The sequence below is a fragment of the Hemiscyllium ocellatum genome, chromosome 32 (genome assembly GCF_020745735.1).
Source record: "Hemiscyllium ocellatum isolate sHemOce1 chromosome 32, sHemOce1.pat.X.cur, whole genome shotgun sequence".
NCBI lineage: Eukaryota > Metazoa > Chordata > Chondrichthyes > Orectolobiformes > Hemiscylliidae > Hemiscyllium > Hemiscyllium ocellatum.
This window is the reverse complement of record NC_083432.1, coordinates 4593775-4611913: the sequence shown is the minus strand read 5'-3', so window position 1 is coordinate 4611913 and position 18139 is coordinate 4593775. Positions and strand designations below refer to the sequence as shown.

Below are 18139 nucleotides of genomic sequence, written 5' to 3'. Positions count from 1 at the left end.
CTAGCAAGGACTGACTGAAAGCACAGAGAATGCTGAACAATTTAAAATGTTACACTTGGATGAAACAAATAGATGGAATTGTATTGCTATGGAACAAAAATAAATTCAATTTCGGCCAATCAGTTTAAATTATGCCCCAGATACTAAAATCCAATCGAATTTGAATTTTACTGTTTGGGATGAAATCAGGCCAATGAACTGATGCTATGTTTTGGGGTCTAAAAGTGGACATTGTGAACAGTTAGGGGGAGAACTGCAAAAGCACCATCAAGTACAGACTGCTCGCTGAACAGCTGTCTGAAAGGTTCCTGTCCATCAGAAAAATTGCGAAGCTGAAGACTGAAGAAGAGATGACCCGGAAAATACAGAGGAAAGTCTACAAAGCAGCATCAACAAAGCTGGCCAGTTTTAAAGTGTTTTTTTTTGTTGTAAATCTGGTATTCAGGAATCAGTCTGGTGGCTAGTCTTTTGTCTGTTTGTCCAATGAAGTTGGACAATGTAGACTACATTGGACAAACACGCAGAAAACTAGCCACTGGGATACATGAACATCAACTAGCCACAAAACAACATGATCTCCTCTCACTAGTATCCTCACATACGGATGGGAAGGACACCACTTCGACTAGGACAACACATCCATCCTAGGACAAGCCAAACAAAGACACGACACACACGAGAATTCCTAGAAGTATGGCATTCCTACCGGAACTCTCTCAACAAACACATTGACTTGGATCACATTTACCACCCCCTGAGAAAAAAACACAAAATGATATCACACAGGAAGTGACATAACCACAGGAAATGACATCACCAATCCAAAGAACCTCAAACATGTAAATAGAAGGCAGGAATCATCAGCAGTCTGAAGGCTGACTGAAGATGTTACCTTGTATGGTGAGGAAACATCTGAAAAAGAACCTTCTAGATCAGCGAGCAAACCTACATTCAGAACCTCAACCTGAGCTACAAATCTTCTCAAAACTCGCTAGGAATTCACTTTCCAAACCCATGACCACCACCTAGAAGGGCAAGGGCAGCAGATACATAGGAACATCAGCCCCTGCAGGTTCCCCTCCGAGCCACTCACCACCCTGACTGAGAAATATATTGCCGTTCTTTCATTGTCGCTTGATCAAAATCCTGGAAACCCCTTCATAATGGTATTGTGGTTCAAGAAGGCTGTTCACCATCACTTTCTCAACGGCAAATAAGAATGGACAATAAATGCTGCCATGGACAGCGACACCCTAATCTTCAAACACTCAATTTATGTTCATATGTTCTCCGTTTTACTGATATTCACAGCAGTTTCTTTTTTGTGGCATAAAGTCTGGCCCTGTGTCATATTCCTCTTGGATAATCTATCTACTTATAGCGTCATATGTATTCCTGATATAATGCCTATCCGGCACATATGAGCTAATGAAGGAAAGTGCCCATTGGCAAGACATTGGAGGTAGTTTCTTGCTGGGACCCAGGGTTCACATTGATGGGAAGCAGACAGGAAAAACAAATTAATGAGAAAATAAGATATAGTCCATCACTGGACACTAACTGGGCGAGTGTGTTCCAAATCTGTGTTTTGCACCTATTTGCTTTGTAGCCATTGCTAGTACAGTGCCAAGTTGGTTTGCATCTTAACCCCAAACCAACTTCAGAATCCCTCCTGATTGCAGTGTTCTGGAATGTTTCACGTTAATTACAAGTTATATTGACAATGATTGTGTTCTAGAACTGAATAATTTTTCTTCTAGAACTTTTCTATTAACTGTTAAGCCTGTCATTTTGTACGGAGGCTTTGATCAGTACCTGCCGTTTCTTCACCTTGTAACTTCTCACATTCTCTGTCCTGTTGAAATGTTGTTCATGCAGGGTATTCTCTCATTTATGCTCTTCCTGTGGGTTACATCTATTAATGCTAGTGAATATGTAATAGAAGAGAAAGAAGACATATTCAAGACACAGTCCTGTCCGGCTTTCTTAATGTTCCAGAATACTGCCTACCTGGCTGACATGACCTTTGAACTGCCGTGCCTGTGTAAGCCTGAGGATGTGACATCGGTGGTTTGGTACTATCAAAAACATTTGGGTAAGGGTCACACCAAAGTGCTGAGTGACTTCAACGGGACAAAGATCTTGGATGCTACCCAGTTACGTTCCAGATCAGGAATTCAGTCCAGGTTCAAAATCTTGATGTTCAACCTGTTGGTTTTCAACTCCCAGCCTCAAGATTCTGGCCATTACATGTGTGGCACTGTGATGGGAGATTACTTCTATGGTTATGACGTTGATGTACAAAGTTACAAAGGTGCACACATTACCTTCCAGCAGAAGAAGGAGAAGCCCATGAAAGATTTGGAGACCAAGACATACAAGATCTTCACATCTTATTGGGATTGGACTGTGTGCGATCGATGTGGGGTGAGAGGGGAACAGCGACGTATTGGCCTGTGTTACATGCATAGCCCTTACCTGTACTTCAGGTACAAGAAGAATGTGGCCAACGTAGTCTCCTGTGGCTCTTCGGCTGTACCACCCAGGTACAGGCACCTTCTGAAGAAGAGGAAACCTGAGATCATGGTACGGAGCTGCTTTGTGCACTGTCCGACCAAGTACCCATCGACGGAAGGGGAGAAATTCATCTTTGATGTATTTGGCTTTACAAACGACAAGAACAAGAAGCCCCCCGTGGTCCCAGTGCAGACTCACATTCATGCCATAGGGTACCCATTGACCATTGCGTGTCCAGAATCCAGGGCAGAGCACGCAGTGGCTTGGGACAGAGGGCGCAGGCCACTGTATTTGGAAGAGTACATGGTGGGTGTGAACCACAGCATGAGAGTATACATTGATCAAGGCAATCACCTGATTTTCCGTGCGGTTCAGTTGAACGATATTGCAACCTATTACTGCTGGAGACAAGGCCAGCTGATGGCTGGGATCAGGCTGAGAGTTGGCTTCCCGCCCAGGGTCCACAGGAGCTTCACTGATGACGAATCCATCTTTGCAATACAAACTATTCTCAGCTCTTACTTCATAATAGTGATTATATTTATTTTCCTGAAGTGTATGAGATGTTGTAATTATTATTTGGATTGTTTCTAAAATAGGATCAGGCCGCGATTATGCAACGCCTTGAGCCTGTTTAAAGAAACTGATTGAATTCTCTTTGCAGAAATATATTTGTATGTCTTTTTTTTAAATCTGCATGTACTTGTCTAGAAACTCAGGGGTGTGGGCATCTCAGTTATTAATTGGGAGGAATTACCTCAGATAGCTGTCTTTAATTGGTATCCTGTCAGCAAGTTAACTATGCTAAGGTGTGTAAGTCTCAGGTTGAATAGCCATAATTAGTTTGTGTTAATAGAATGAATAGAAGCTACATACCTACATATTAAACTTGGTTCTGTAGTGGTTGTAATGAGCTCAGGGAGGGAGTATGGATTGAAATACGTTAGAAATGTAGTCACTATCTTAATGTAAGAAACATAGCAATTTACATGCAGCAAACACCCACAAATGTCCAGGTGATAAAGGCCACATGATCTGTTTTTGTGATGTATTTGAAGGATAAGCATTTGCCAGGACACCAGCGGGAATTCCTCTGTTCAGCTTTGCAATAATACTAATGGGATCTTTTATGTCCTCCTCAGAGACAAGATCAGGTCTTGGTTTAATGCTTGATCTGAAAGGCGGGACCTCTGACATTCAGCTCCCACTCAGTACCATGTGAGAGTGATAGTCTTTATCTTTGCTCAAATTTCTGGAGTGGAACTTGAACCCAAGTAGGTATGTAGTAAATCATTCAATAACATTGAGGGGAGGCAAGAGTTTCATTGTCTTATAGATATACCAGGAAGAAATAAGATTTCAGTGCTGCTGAGAATTAATTAGATCGCAAGTGTGGAATATTCAGAGAGTAACAAACAATTTAGAACATCAAGATCAGGGACAAAAAAACACAACAGGTAACCTTAGCATTAAACAAACATTCATGTCAGCAACTTACAGAGTGTGATGACATTATAAAGTAAAACATTTGTTCTATTTTATTAAAGTTAAGACACGCTGCAGCACGGGCTACATCTCTAAATGTATGAATATAATGGGGTACCTATATCATGTACATAGTGCATGTAAGATGTATTTAACTTCCTCAGTGATACGGTCTAATATAAAGTATTAATCAGTTTTCAGTGATTTATTGTTTTTGAACTTCTGTTGGAGTTAAAGGACAGTCAGGAATATCCTCGAGTTGCCCGTATGTGTGCAGCACCGTTATGAAGCTTGACACTGTCTGGGATAAAGCAGTCTGTTTAATTTTGCTCACAACCACTACCTTAACGATTCAACTGCTTGGAAGGCAGCAGAGTGTACCGTCTAAAAAATGCAAAGATGTGATGGTTCAAGAAGACAGGCCAATTAGGGACGTTGGCTTAGTCAGTGATGGCTACAACTCGTGAATTAGTATAAAAATAAAGCAAGACCCTGTAGTAATCCCACTTAAGGATAACAGCAATAAATTATTACTTTTCTTGATGGGATATGGGTACTGCTGACAAGGTGAACATTATTTCCTTCTAGAAGGCTGCAATGGCTCAGTGGTTAGCAGTGCTGCCTCACAGCGCCAGGAACCCAGGTTCAATACCAGCCTTAGGTGACTTGTCTGTGTGGAGTTTGCACATTCTCCCTGTGTCTGGGTGCTCCAGTTTCCTCCCACAATCCAAAGGTGTGCAGATCAGGTGAATTGGCCATGTTAAATTGCCCATAGTGTCAGGGGTAAATATAGGGTAGGGGAATGGGGTCTGGGTGGGTTACTCGTCGGTGTGGATGTGTTGGATTGAAGGGTCTTTTTCCACATTGTAGGGAAGCTGACCTAATCTACATTGCCCTCGAACCAAGTGGCTACTGGGCCATTTCAATTTCTCAATTTCTCAACCAAATTGCTGGGAAGCTGAACTTGCATTTAGACCAGACCAAGTGAGGACAACAGATTTACTTCACGAAAGGGCATTAGTGAGCCAGATGGTTATTTAAAACAATCCATGACAGTTAATGGTCACTATTACTAAGATTAAAAATCACCCAACAACAGGTTATAGTCCAACAGGTTTATTTGGAAGCACTAGCTTTCGGAGCGCTGTTCCTTCATCAGGTAGGAGTGGAGCAGGTTCATAAGATACAGAATTTATAACTTGATGTTGTGTCAAAGCACTTTCCAGCTTTCTGCCCACGCTGTTGAGTTCAATAAATTGAGATCATTGCCGTTGAGCTCCTTTCCCAAGCAGCAAGCATTGGTGCTGGTTCTGTTGTAACGAGCTGTACCTCTGTATCCAGCTTTCCCTGACATTGTCTGTGAGCATCCTCCTGCCCTGTGCATTGCTATCCCTTAGACAGACACTTCCTGCACTCTGGCCTATCACAAACATTTCTACTCCCCGTTAAATAATGTGGAAGTGCCGGTATTGGACTGGGGCAACACAACATCAGGTTATAAATTCTATAAATTCTGTGAACCTGCTCCACAGCCACCTGATGTAGGAGCAGCGCTCCAAAAGCTAGTGCTTACACATAAACCTGTTGGACTATAACCTGGTGTTGTGTGATTTTTAACTTTACCCACCCCAGTCCAACACCGGCATCTCCAAATCATTACTAAAGTTAGTTTTCAATTGCAGATTTTATTTTGGAAGGTAAGGCAGTACAGCACAGTACAGGCCCTTTGTCCCATAATGTGCTGAGCAATTATCTTAATCTGAGATCAACCTAACCTACACACCCTTCAATTTACTGCCATTCATCTGCTTGTCTGTCAGTCATTTAAATGTCCCTAATGTCTCTGAATCTACTTCCACCGCTGGCAGTGCATTCCACACACCCACCACTCTCTGTGTAAAGAACCTACCTCGCCTAAACCTTCCTCCAATCACCTTAAAATTATGCCCCCTCATGACAGCCATTTTTGCTCTGGGGAAAAGTCTCTGGCTATCTACTCTATCTCTGCCTCTCATTACCCTGTACACCTCTATCAAGTCACCTCTCTTCCTTCTTCTCCCCAGTATGAAAAGCCCTAGCTCACTCAACCTCTCTTCACCAGACAAGCACTCACATCCAGGCAGCATCCTAGTAAATCTCCTCTGCACCCTCTCTAAAGCGTCTAGATCCTTCTTGTAATGAGGCGACCCGAACTGGCCACAATATTGCAAGTGTGGTCTACCCAGGGTTTTATAGAGCTGCAGCGAAACCTCACAGCTCTTTTATTGATTTTAAATTCCGCCAGAGGCCATGTTATGCCTCAGATCATGAAGCTGGATCTTGGGATTACTAGTCTGGTGACATTATCATTGCAGAACAGTTTCCCCAGTTTTTGATAATGATACCCTTCCTAAAAGGGCAATGGACAGAATTCTAAAGAGGCCCAACAAAACAGTGAAGTCTAAATAAGAATGTCAGGTTGTTGGAATTGTCTGTTCGGGCATCATGTTGGAGCTGGCACTGGGGCATACAGAGACTAATTGCTCAACTCCAGAACCCCAATCATGTTGTTGTCAAACCCTTTTGCCCTCACCATGGGCAATTGGGGAAGGATGCCTGAGGCAGATTTTCTGTCAGTGGAAAGACTGTGACGTGCCTTCTCAGTGCTGACCAGTGAATGCCTGTGATTCAGCTGTCACTGTTCACATATTGTTAACACAGGAAACCTCTCCACTCAATTATAATGTGACTTTAAAAACTTTCTGGGATGTTAGTTCGATATTACAATTAAGGTATCAGTCCCAGCTGTGCACCCCAATACATCAAGCTTTTTTATTCGATGATTTTTATTTTCATTATTGAGAAACCAGTCTTTCACCGCCCAAGTTTGGAAGTGGTACAACAAAAAACAAGTGATGACACCATCAGGCTTGGGCTTTGAATTCCTCCCCAGTGTTCTGAGTGTATAATGTAGGTTGACACATCTCTGCACTACAGAGGGACTGCTGCATGGAATCCCTACAGTGCAGAAAGAGGCCATTCAGCCCAGAGCCTGCTCTGACCTTCTGAAGAGACTCCCAGCCAGACTCCCACCGTATCCTGCTTGCCCCCTATTTCCCCCCCGGACTGTGGGAGGAAATCCACACAAACACAAGGAGAACATGCAAACAAGTTGCCCAAGACTGGGATTGAACCCAGGTCCCTGGCGTTATGAAGCAGCAGTGCTAACCATTGAGACACTGTGCTGTAGAAACATAGAAATTAGCAGCAGAGTAAACTATTGGGCTTTTCAAGACTCTGCCATTCATGGGCTGATCATCAGCTCAGGACCCTGCTCCTGCTTCCTCCCCATACCCTTTCATCCCTTTCATGCATAAAAGCATATCTAATGCCTTGAAAACATTTAATGTTTTGAATTTAACTCCTTTCTGTGAGTGAGAATTCCACAAACTCACCACTGTCTGGGCAAAGAAATATCTCATCTTGGTCTGAACTGACCTGTCCCACTTCCTTAACCTTTGACGTCTGGTTGTAAATCCGTTGGTCAGTGGGAACTTATGGATACTGAGTCCCTCTGATCTATTTTCTAATGAAAGGAAGGGCACTGTGTTCACTTCCTTCCTCATCTTTTATCCTTTCCTGATGATTGTCAAAGTTGTTACTCGCAAAGCGAGCATGCTGATGATGTCCTCTAGGGGACAGGCACTTGCTACTTCCCTGATCCAAATTTCACAGTGAGTTCACAGCACAGGAGTTATTATATGAGTCACAAGATAATGATTAACAGAGGAGGTCCCACTCACAATGTATCTACATGGAAACATTCCAAAATCATTCCCACATCTCAAAATCCAAATGGCAACTATTTTAGCATTCAGATCAATTATCTCAGCATTCAGTTACTTACGAACTGGGTTCACATAATCAGAAAATTGTTCTGGTGCAGAGGAGGCCATTCAGCCCATTGTGTCACCACCAGTTCTCAGATCGTTTTGACTGAGTGCCAATCTACTGCCTTTTACCCAAAACTCTGCAAATTATTTCTATTTAGGTAATAATCCAATGATCTCTCAAATGCTTCAATTGAAACCACCTCCACCACACTTCAATACAAAGCATTTTACACCTGAACCACTCAGTGTGAAAAAAACTTGTCCTCATCCCACATATGTTTCTTTTGAACAAGAAACTCTGTCCTCCAGTCCATTCAGTTATCTGAACAAAAGTGGTCTGATCTCAATTCTAAATTTGCCTTCAGAGGGAAAGAGCAATACAAAACCTATATTACGTTGAAATGAATGTACTGATTGTATTAGAGCTCCATATCAGATATGTAAGACCATTTTGACCAGTATACAGTACATTATTTGCAAAATTTATTTCTTTTTTATGTTTGTGAATCCGTATTCTGTAATGTAGCCGGTTATAGCACACACCAATAATTTTAAAAATGGCAATCAGAATACAAGTTATGAAATGAAACAATTCATGTCTCTATCCTTTAGGTGCTGTCTATGTCCAAATTCAGTAAGACCTGGATAATATCTGGGCTGACAAATGGCAAATTACATTGGTGCCCTTGGAAGTGCCAGGCAATGACCATCTTCAACAAGAGAGAATCTAACTATTGCCCCTTGACATTCAATGGCATTACTATCACTGAACCCCCTCACTGACAACCTCCTGAGGTATTAACCAAAACTGAACTGGATTAGCCATATAAATACTGAGGCTGTAACAGCAGGTCAGAGAGGAGGAATCCTGGAGTAAGTAACCCTCTTCTTGATTCCTCAAAACCTGTGCATCATCCACAAAAATGTAAGTCAGGAATATGATGGAATACTCGCTGATTACCAGGATGAGTGCAGCTCCAGCAATTCAAGAAATTTCATTCTGTTCAGGACAAAAAATCTTCTTTCATTGGCAACACAGTCACAAGCATTCACTCCCTCTGCCCACCAAACCTCAGGAGCAGCAGAGTGTACCATGTACAAGATGCACTGCAGAAATTCACCAAGTCTCCTTATAGAGCACCTTTTAAACACATGACCATTTCCATCGAGAAGGACAAATGCAGCAACTACATGGGAACACCACTCCCTGTGAATTCCCCTTCAAGTAATGTACTATCTTGACTTGGAAATATATCACTATTCATTCACTGTCACTGGGTTAAAATCTTGGGATTCCCTCCGTAAGGGCACTGTAGATCTGCCTGCATCACATGGACTGCAGTTGTTAAACAAGGCAGGTCACCACCTCCTTCTCAAGGGGAAGCGAGGGCTGAGTAATAAATGCTGCCCCATGAATGAATAATAAAATGTTTAGGAATGAAAATTTAAATGTATTGTTAAGTACATCTCTGAAGTGTAGCACCTGGGTAGAGGGTAAGAAATGTGGCAACCAATTTGTGCACGTGCACATGAGAAAAATGCCCATGATCAGCTAACCTGTTTGTGATGTTGGTTAAATACTGACCAGGATGTCAGGGAAAATTCATTTTGACATCCCCTTTGAAAAGCAGCATCTATGACAATACAGCACCCCCTGTATTGAACTGAAGATCACACGGTCCGAATGGACCTTTGAATCTATAGTTCTCTAGATTGGCACAGCTGACACACACATCGTGTGGAGCATTAGGACACTTCAAAAAAGAAGAAAAACCTGCCATTATTTAGTGCTTTTCCTGACCACCAGATGTCTCAAAGTGTTTTGCAGCCTGTGGCCTACTCTGGATTGTAACCACTGCCAATAATACAGGAGATAAGTGCGCAGCGAATAACAAACTCACACAGACAGCAATATCACAATGATAGAATATTATAGTTTTGTGATGCTGATTGAGAAATAAATATTGACTGGGGCTTTCTGGCCCAAATGGCGATTTTCCTGCTCCTCGGATGCTGCCTGACCTGCTGTGCTTTTCCAGCACCACACTCTCAACTCTCATGGTAACTCCCTGTTCTTCAAAATAATATCATGGGGTTGTTTTACATTCACCCATGCATGGCCCTAGTTGAATGTCTCTTCTGAAAGAAGAGATCTCTGAACTCCCTCAGTGCTAACATTGCAGTGTAGCACATGATTTTTGTGCTGAAGTCTCAGATTCGGGCTTTAACAGAGAATCCGGTAACTCAGGCACCATTCAAGATGAGGTTCAATAAGAGAGATTGGAGAATGGAGGTCTTGAGTTTGAGAAGAATGTTATGATACTGAGAGGATGTGCTCTTTTAGGGAAGTTTGGATATTAAATGGATGAGGGCTAGGTCTGGGTTTGCTGTGAGGGTTGTTGTCCTGGGAGAATGGGCTTTGTTGGGAGAGTTAGAGTAATAACTGATGACCCAGGCAGAGGGTCATAAAAGGGTGGTGGTACCCAACTGTTTGCCCCTCATATTATACTCTTGTGTCTACAAAGAAGGGGCTTATGGACACCACTGGCATGGTAAGGTCTTGCATGTTAGGTGGGCTCCCCAGGAATGAGGTATATGATCACCCTGAAAATTAATTTTGATGCATTTAAATTGACCTTTTGATATTTTTGTTACAGTGCTCTTTACAGTTTCTTTAAAAAGAATAGAATGTTTGGCAAATCCTGTGTCAGCTCTCTGAAAGAGCACCTCATGCCCCTTCCTTTTGCCCAAAACCCTGTGTGTTTTTCCTTTACATTAGCAGTCTAACTCTCTTTTAAACACCTCACTTGAACTTGCTTCCACAGTACTATCAGCCTGTGCATTCCAGATCCTAACCACTCACTGCATGAAAATCTTTTCACTAATATCACTTTCCTTTTTAATAATTGCTTTAAACCTGTGTCCTCTTGTTCTCAAATCACAGTTAGGAATGATTCACTCTTATCCACTCTAGCTAGACACTCTCACAATTTTGAATGTTTAAAATTTCCTCTCAGCTCTTGTATCTCTGGGGAAAGCAATCCAAACTTCTCTGATTGATCTTTACAACCAAAGTCCCTCATCCTTAGAACCATTTCCATGAATCTTTTCTGCACTCTCTATTGTCTTCATATCCTTCCTAAAGTTGGCAAGAATCTCACTAAAGGTCAATAAATTATAGAGTCATAGGCCCTTCAACTCAGCATATCAATGCTGAACAACAAACACCAAGCACTCTAATGCCATTTACCTGCAATCGATCCAGAGTCTAGGTTCTCTTTCTCTGTCACTCTTTCCTCTGACCCTCATTTGCCATGTTATTATTTTCCTCTCTTATATCAAATCTTTTATATACATCTTTCCACATTTGATGCCATGCCCCAATATTTAATTTAAAACCATCTCCTATTTAATTTAAAACCATCTCCTATTTCCTTAGTTGTAGTTCACAAGAACAATGAACCCCTGGGACAGTTCAGGTGTTAACCATCTCAACGATACAGCCTCAACTTTTCCCATTCCTAGTGCCAGTGACTCACAAATGGAAGTCTGTTCCTCCCAGACCAACCTTTGAACCACACATTATCTCTCTAATTTTATGCTCAATCTTAATCCTTTTGCAGAAGACAAAACAGTCCAGAGATTATAACTCGTAAGATTCTATTTTTTATTTTAAAGCCAAACTCCTTTGGCACGATGCAATATCTCTTTCCTAGTTCTACCTATGTTAGTACCTGTATGGATCATGACAATTGGATCTTCCTCCTCCCACTGTAAGTTCTTCTCCAGTCCTAAGTTATTCCCATCACTATACTCTCCCCATTCCTTACGTCCCTTGCTGGTGTCCCCAGTTGAACAGTGCTCTGTACCATAGTGTCATGGTCAGTTTGCTTATCCACTCTGCAGCCTGCACAAACACGCTGAGTGATGCTGAGGCTGACACTGCTCCACTCTGCAGCCTGCACAAACACGCTGAGTGATGCTGAGGCTGACACTGCTTCACTCTGCAGCCTGCACAAACACGCTGAGTGATGCTGAGGCTGACACTGCTTCACTCTGCAGCCTGCACAAACACGCTGAGTGATGCTGAGGCTGACACTGCTCCACTCTGCAGCCTGCACAAACACGCTGAGTGATGCTGAGGCTGACACTGCTCCACTCTGCAGCCTGCACAAACACGCTGAGTGATGCTGAGGCTGACACTGCTTCACTCTGCAGCCTGCACAAACACGCTGAGTGATGCTGAGGCTGACACTGCTCCACTCTGCAGCCTGCACAAACACGCTGAGTGATGCTGAGGCTGACACTGCTCCACTCTGCAGCCTGCACAAACACGCTGAGTGATGCTGAGGCTGACACTGCTTCACTTTTTCCTACTCTGTCCCTTTACCGACCTCACTCACAGTCACACCCTCCTGACCCTGACCACTGATCAAATCAGAAGACCTGATCCTAGGATGTATTATATCCTCCTGGTATGAAGAATTCAGGTTACCTTCCTTTCCCTGATGTGCTACAATGTCTATAGTTCAGATTCCAGCTCATAAACCCTGCAGATGTGTTTGCCTTTGATTACACTGGTATCCAGGAGCTCTTGTGTGATGCGGCCTTGATATCAATGATAAATTTTAATTAGCAATTGAGTATTTTTTTACATATTTTATTAACTTTACCACCAATTTGTTTACTATATTAAAACTTGACAATAGGAATGACCATAAGTCATTTATCAGAGACTCACCAAACAGTAACTCTTTCCTCTGTAGACTCATACACTCATAGAGGTGTATACTGCTTGGAAACAGACCCTTTAGTCCAACTCGTCCATGCTGACCAGATATCCTATATAAATCTGGTTTCATTTGTCAGCATTTGGCCCATATCCCTCTGAACCCTTCCTATTCAGATACCCATCCAGATGCCTTTTCAATCTTGTATTGGTAGTTCTCCTATAACACTAGCTGCATTTCAGCAAAACCTCACTTAATAGAAAATCACTTCACAGAAATAATGAGGCCGATGGGAAAAATGGGATTGGGGCAGACCAGCAGAAAATATCACTCATGATTGTTCAAAAATCACCGAAAAGTCTCAATATAAATATAGCACAGCCTGAAAAAAGGTTGAAATCATATTTATTAACAAAAAAGTGAATTTAGCATAATACATTTAAAAAATATAAGAAAGCTCCTCTGTTGGGAGCTGATATTGGTACATGCGCAGGATGGCACAAAGGTCAGCGCTGACATTGCGTATGTGAGGTCGCCGGAGCATATGCACAACAACACTGACAGAACATGTGCACAGAACGATGTGGAGATTTTGGTACCTACATTGGCACATGTGCAGAACAAAGCGCATAATCCAATCCCCGCTGGAATCTCTCCATTGCCAACAGAGGTAAGTGTTCTCCAAAATGCTATTCCCTAATTCTTCAGTGACATTTTGACCAAATCGCACTGCCGAAACGAGTGTAATCCCAAAACTATCCGTAATCATACCAGTCTCCACCATTTCCTCTGGCAGCTCGTTCCAGTTTTTCTAAAAATGCAAAAATACGCTTTATTCATTAAAAAAAACTATCTAAGCAAATACAAAGGTTTCCTAATCCATTCTGTACAATTGTTGCAGAGAGAAAAACGAAACACACATTGGACTTTGACATCCCACAGTATTACTGTGCAGTTGCAAAAACAAAAGCCTTTTGACTCATGTGGGAAAAAATGTTTGCATTCACTTTGAGGCAACAATTGTGTGTGAATGCATGTAAAGAATGATCTAGAATCATATAGCACTTTTCACAATCTCCGAATGTCCTAAATTATTTTATGATGTTGTGTGGTCTCATGAAATGTTACAATGGTACAGAATCCGGGAAACTTCAAATGAAAAGGCCAGCAAGGAGGTGATAATGGAAGGTTAGCTACCCATATTGCTCCCATGATTTGGAGATGCCGGTATTCTAACAGATCACTGTATTCTAACAGATGAAAGGCTTAACAGACAATCAATTTTTCAATGTATAATTTCAGTTACATCACACTGCAAATTTTTGCTATAAATTCTGTGTTACGATCGAGCCCTCCACTATCACCTGATGAAGGAGTGTCGCTCCGAAAGCTAGTGTGCTTCCAATTAAACATATTGCTCTCAGTAGGGAACCATCTCCTGCAGATATGTTTGTGTTTTACTCTTCCAGAGATACACCCAAAGTGATTTAAAACTTCTGTCTTGTTAATACCAGACAGCCTGGTTAAATTGGCTTCTTCTCAAACGTAAATGAATTTGATCTGGGAAGAAGCTATCTACCAGAGTGGGAATCCTTTTTAAATTAATCTTGTTTGACCAACCAAGGGGTGGGTGAATAAAATAGGAGAGCCAGCTCATCCCTCATCACCAGGGAGCTGAACATTTTGGGGTGTCTTGTGTGACGATGTTTCTTTAAAAAGATTATTTTCCCTGAGTTTTTTTTGGAAGAGAGGTTGTAAAGGCAGAGGTACCAAACTGGCTGTGGTAGATGGCCGAAGTCAATAATCAGAAGAGACCTTTAGGATTTAAAACAAACATTTGTAACAATGGAAGGGCATTGGCCAGTTCTCACAGTTTTTTAGGTTTGTTTTAGCTGTAGCAGTCAGATACTGTTTGTGTCCCAAAAGAGTTGGAATAATTCCCAGCTGCTACATTCTCTAAAATCTCTCTTGATATTGTTTCCTCCTGGATTAGAGAACAGCCTGTAAGAAACTGCGTCTGAATTTACCTTTTTGCCAAGAGGTATGTTTATGTAATGTTACAATATTGGAACAGTTAATTAGTAATAGATACTATTATCTATTATTCAGTTAAGTTTTCCAATAGTTAAGTTAAGCTAAATTCCTCTTTCTTTTGTTAGTATTTTAGATTAGACAGATTCCCTATAGTGTGGAAACAGGCCCTTCGGCCCAACCAGTCCACACCGACCCTCCGAAGAGTAACCCACCCAGACCCATTTCCCTCTGACTAATGCACCTAACACTGTGGGCAATTAGCATGGCCAATTCAGCTGGCCTGCACATCTTTGGACTGTGGGAGGAAACCGCAGGAAACCCACTCAGACACGGGGAGAATGTGCAAACTCCACACAGACAGTCAGCCGAGGCTGGAATTGAACCTGGGACCCTGGTGCTGTGAGGCAGCAGTGCTAACCATTGAGCCACCGTGATTAAATAAATGGTGTTTTGTTTTTAACGTCAATTGGCTTGATCAGCTGCATCATATCTGGAATATGCATTTCACATCTGTCTTTAAAATAAAGAAGAGCTAGGGTCTAGGCTACCTTCTTAAAATATTTTGAGGTGTGCTGGTCTGGTCCATAAACCTGTCTGGAACTATAACAAATTTGGGAGTTTACCCTCGGGCTACAAAGCACTCATTGAAGTGCTGGCACTGTGATAATTTAGGAAATAGCAGATACTAGCAGTGGGCTCTTCTAGTATCTCTTCACAGGTTGATTCCCTGGGATTCTGTTAATGGTTTTCCTCTTGTTCCTTATATTCCCAATGGGAAGTCATTAGTATTAGCTAAGCATGGAGAGCAGACAAAGAATGAAAACAACTGGCAATTTGTTACTGAGTTTTTAATTTTACTTTCATGTTTCATGCTCAGTAGAGGCATATAATCAAAGAACAGCATGGAAACAGGCCATTCAGCCCAAACTGGTCCATGCTGACCATGGTGCCCACACAGCTAGTTCCACTTGCCTGCATTTGGTCCATATACCTCTAAACCTTTACCATCCATGTATCTATTCAAATGTTTTTTAAATGTTGCTGTTGTACCTGCCTCAACTACTTTCTCTGGCAGCCCATTCCATGTACGCACCACTCTCTACGTGAAGAAGTTACCCCTCAGGTCCTTCTTAAATCTTTCCCCTCTCACCTTAAACCTATGCCCTCTAGTTTTCAATTCTCCATCCCTGGAAAAAAGGCAATCTGCATTCATCCTGTCTATGCCCGTCATGATTTCATACACCTCAATAAGGTCACCCCTCACTCTCCTATATTCCAAGGAATAACGTCCTGTCTTGGCCAAACTCTCCCTATAACTCAGGCCTACTAATCCTGGCAACATCCTCGTAAATCTTCTTTGCACTCTTTCCAGTTTAACTGTGTCTGTCCTATAACAGGGTGACCAAAACTGCACACAATACTCCATGTGAGGCCTACCCAATGACTGAAACAGCTGTAACATAATGTTCCAACTCCTACACTCAGTGCCTCAGCCGATGAAGACCAGCATGCTCAATGCCTTCTCCACCACCCTGTCTACCTGTGACGCTGCTTTCAGTGAACTATGTATTTGTGCTTCTAGGTCCCTCAGTTCCGCAAAACTCCTCAGGACCTTACCATTTACTGTATAAGTCCTACCTTGGTTTGACTTTGCAAAGTGAAACACCTCATACTTCTCTGTATTCTCAGTAACTAGCAATTCCATAGGAAATAATGAAAAATGGTGAGACCAGCAGTAACACTGGGAAAGCAGGCAGTAAAATAATTGTATTTCCTTCACATACTGTCCTATCATGTCCAGTCACCCGCCCCTTACTTACTGGAGTTTCCTATGCTTGCTTATAGAAACAAGCATATATATTTCTATAAAACCTTTCACTATCACAAGGGGGCCCACAGTCCTGCACAGCCAATGAAGTATATTTGATATGCAGGCAACAGGGCAGCCATTCAGTGCATATACCCTCTTGGAACCAATGATGTGATAAGGGTAGATAATTAGTTTTATTGATTCTGTGTGATTGATAAACATTGGCTTGTTCACTGCAGAGGCCCCCTAGTCTGTGCTATATCCATTGAGATAGGTTATAGCCATTTGAGAGAGCTGGAGAGTCCTAGATTTAATATCTTACCGAAGGACAGTATCTCTAACTGTGCAGCGCTCCCTCGGTACTGTACATGGAAGACTGGCCAGCTCACGCACTGTACTCTGAGTTCTCAAATAGTGATAAAAAAAAGACCACATAGTCAGACTTGCAACCTTGAACACCCGAGATGAAGACCGAGCATAACACCTCATTGCTCCGTACTGTGTATCCCTATGCCCGTGGGAGAGATAGAGCAGCAACTGAAGGAAGAATGGCCGTTTAGTTGCTGCTTCTTTTTACTATCCAATGAGCTGAAGACAAATGGATGTCCAGTAAGGAGAGAGGAGAGGGCAAGTCAACACCATAATTCTAACCAAACCCTTCTCCAAACTCTGAGACCTCGGTCTCTGGTCCATCCTCTGCAATTGGATCCTTGACCTCCTGCCCCATAGACTGCAATCAGTGAGAATAGGCAGCAACATTTCTTCCATGATAATTCTCAACACCAACGCCCCGCAAGGCTGCGTAATGAGCCCCTTACATACACTCTATACACTCATGACTATGTGGCCAAGTCTCATCCTAGCTTCATTTATAAGTTTGCTGACATCACCACCTATTGGATCTCAATATGCAATACAGAAGGCAGAATACAGGAAAGCAATAGAGTGCTTGGGGTCATGGTGTAAAGATAACAACCTCTCCATTTTCATCAGCAAAATGAAAGACCTGGTCATTGGCTTCAGGAAGTAAGGCAGAGAGCACACCCCTGTCTACATCAGTGGTGCTGGGGTGGAGATGATTGAGACCATCAATGTCCTAGGCATGACAATAACTGACAACCTGTCCTGGACCACCCACACTGATGCCACAGTGAAGAAAACACAGCAACACCTCTATTTCTTCAGGAGGCTAAGGAAATGCAGCATATCCATAAAGACTCTTACTGATTTAAAGCACCATAAAAAGCATTCTATCCGGATACATCACAGCTTGGTGTGGCATCTGCTCTACCCAGGACCAAAAGAAACTACAGAGAGTTGTGAACACAGCACAGTCTATCACACAAGCTGTACTTCCATCCATTGACTCCACCTCTAATTCTCTCTGCTTCTGGAAAATAACCAGTATAATCAAAGATCCCTCCCACCATGATTATAATCCCTACCAACCCTCTTTGTCTGACAGAAGATACAAAAGCTAAAACACGGGTATCAGCAGATTCAAGAGCTTCTTCCGTACTGTTATTAGACTTAGACTCAGAGAGTCCTATAGCACGGAGACAGGTTCTTCAGCCCAAACTGGTCCATGCTGACCAAAATGTCCCTCCATGCAAACCCCATTTCCCTGCACTTGGCCCACATCCTTCTAATCCTTTCCTATCCATGTATTTGTCCAAATGACTTTTAAATGT

The 18139-nt window shown here is 42.3% G+C and overlaps 1 protein-coding gene across 1 annotated transcript; it reads left to right on the top strand.

The window, feature by feature from the left end:
* Positions 1 to 1863: 1863 nt before the first annotated feature.
* LOC132830736 (Ig-like V-type domain-containing protein FAM187A) lies at positions 1864 to 3111 on the top strand. The gene has a single exon (XM_060848574.1). The coding sequence runs from the start codon at positions 1864 to 1866 to the stop codon at positions 3109 to 3111; it is 1248 nt and encodes a 415-aa protein (XP_060704557.1).
* The last annotated feature ends 15028 nt before the right edge of the window (positions 3112 to 18139 follow it).

Coding starts and splice junctions, on each gene's coding strand:
- LOC132830736 (XM_060848574.1), top strand. CDS start 1,864: ATGTTGTTCATGCAGGGTATTCTCTCATTTATGCTCTTCCTGTGGGTT.